General features: G+C 67.3%; 1 protein-coding gene across 1 annotated transcript in view; it reads right to left on the bottom strand.

Annotated features, from left to right (window-relative positions):
* ERF (ETS2 repressor factor) overlaps positions 1 to 1824 on the bottom strand; it is a 2416-nt gene extending 592 nt beyond the window's left edge. Inside the window, 4 exon segments of the mRNA XM_025195429.1 lie at positions 1 to 2; positions 5 to 760; positions 1066 to 1181; positions 1354 to 1824. The exon segment at positions 1 to 2 is cut by the window's left edge and continues 592 nt beyond it. Of these exon segments, the coding sequence (XP_025051214.1) occupies positions 1 to 2; positions 5 to 760; positions 1066 to 1181; positions 1354 to 1385 (906 nt within the window). The 5' untranslated portion in view covers positions 1386 to 1824.
* Between the last annotated feature and the right edge of the window lie 15 nt (positions 1825 to 1839).

Below are 1839 nucleotides of genomic sequence, written 5' to 3'. Positions count from 1 at the left end.
TCCGCTTTGATGCGTGGCGGTGGCTGGGCTGGTGCTGGGACAGGCTCGGACGGAGCAGTAGAAGCCTTGCGGCGCCCAGGGGGTGGTGGCTGCAGCTTGAACTTGAAGGGGGCAGCGCCAGGAGGCTCATCGGGGGGCTTTTCAGGGCGCTGGGGCTGGGGCACCACCAGGCCAGGGTAGTGCAGGAAGGCGCGGGGGCTGAGGTGGTAGTTGTACACGCTCTGCGTGTGCGCCTGCAGGTAGCGCTTCATGTCCTCCGGGCTGAAGGAGAAGTGGGACCCGCCGGGGAACATGGGGCTGAGGGTGGGTGAGGGTGTGAACGGCACGTGCCCAGGCGTCAGGGGCAAGGCAGGTGAGAGCTGTGGGGGCAGTAGGGTGCCTGGCCCAGCCAACGGCGACACAGGGAAGGGGCTGAGGGGCTCGGGAGCGCGGGGCGGTGGGCGGGGGTACACGCGGAACAGCCCCTCAGGTGCCAGGCGAGGATGGGAGGGCAGCGGGGGACCCCCACGGAAGGGGTCGGGGCCGGGTGGGCGGCGTGGGTCCTCGCCCAGAGGCTCCTCCAGCTCCGAGGCGGCCGAGGCGGCATCGCTGCAGTCGCTGACTGAGCCGCGGGCCAGGCGCCGTGCCACGGCTGCAAAGACACCCGGTGAGCGCGGGGCCTCTGGACCTGGTGACAACACTTCGCCTGGCGTGGCTGGCGGGAACCGGAAGTGCGAGGCACCCGACGGCACTGGCGGCGCGCTCTGTGGCACAGGCCCACCTGCAGGCACACAGCTGCAGTGAGCTAGGGCACAACCCCTCACTCGTGACCTGCTGGTGCCTGCTCCCTACCCAGTGCCCTTCACTTTGGCCCTGCAGCTCCTCTGGTGCCCCTCAGTCCCAACCCGCCACCCCCTGCTCCCCTCCAGTGCCCGTCACTCTCAACTTGCAGCCCTTTGCCCCCTCACTCCCACCCTGCCCCACCCAGTGCTCCTCACTCCTGACCCACAACCCCCCTGCTCCCACCCCTGCTGCCCCTCACTCCCAGCCCACCGCCTCCTGTGTGCCTCTGGCTCCCCCGCTCACCGGCCATGCCCATGTCGATGAAGGGGTAGTTGACCAGCACCAGCTTGTTGAAGTTGAACTTGTAGGTGAAGCGTTTGCCCTTGGTTTTATGCAGGATGCGCTTGTTGTAGTAGTACCTGGGAGGAGGGCAGGCCAGGGGTCAGCACCACAACCACACCCAACCGCCAGGGACCTCAGCCAGCCCAGTGAGTTGGGGCACATGGGGTGCCTGGGTTCTCCAAGTCGGCTGGGGGGGCTACAGCACAGGGATCCCGGGGAGCTGGGACACCTGGGTTCTCCCCCACTCACCGCAGCGCCCGGCTGAGCTTGTCGTAGTTCATCTGGGGCTTGCACTTGCGTACGCCCCACAGCCGCGCCACCTCGTCCGGGTCCTTGATGACGAACTCGCCGTAGTCGCCCTGCCAGGCGATGACATCATGGTACTCCTCCTTGCGCAGCAGCTCCAGGATGAAGTGCCACAGCTGGATCTGCCGCGAGCCCGGGCTCGACTCCGGCTTGTAGGCCCAGTCCGGGAAGGCGAAGCCTGGGAGGCAGCGGGGGTCAGGTAGAGGCTGCCGGCCCTTTAAGGGCTATTCCCAGAGAGGTCAAAGTCACCCCCCAGGGGCAGACTTGGATGCCTAGGTTCTGGGTTCTGCATGGGCACGGGAGCCGAAGGGTTAACCCCCCCAGGTCCCCACAAGGTGTGCACATCACCCCCACCTGGGGGGCAACAGGAAACCGGTTTAACTGAGCCCAGGGCCAGTGCCAAGCCACCCACCCTCCCCCCCACAGTAG

The sequence above is a fragment of the Alligator sinensis genome, unplaced genomic scaffold (genome assembly GCF_000455745.1).
Source record: "Alligator sinensis unplaced genomic scaffold, ASM45574v1 scaffold1575_2, whole genome shotgun sequence".
Taxonomy (NCBI): Eukaryota; Metazoa; Chordata; order Crocodylia; family Alligatoridae; genus Alligator; species Alligator sinensis.
Note: the sequence above shows the minus strand (reverse complement) of the source record. Positions and strands in the feature narration are given on the sequence as shown.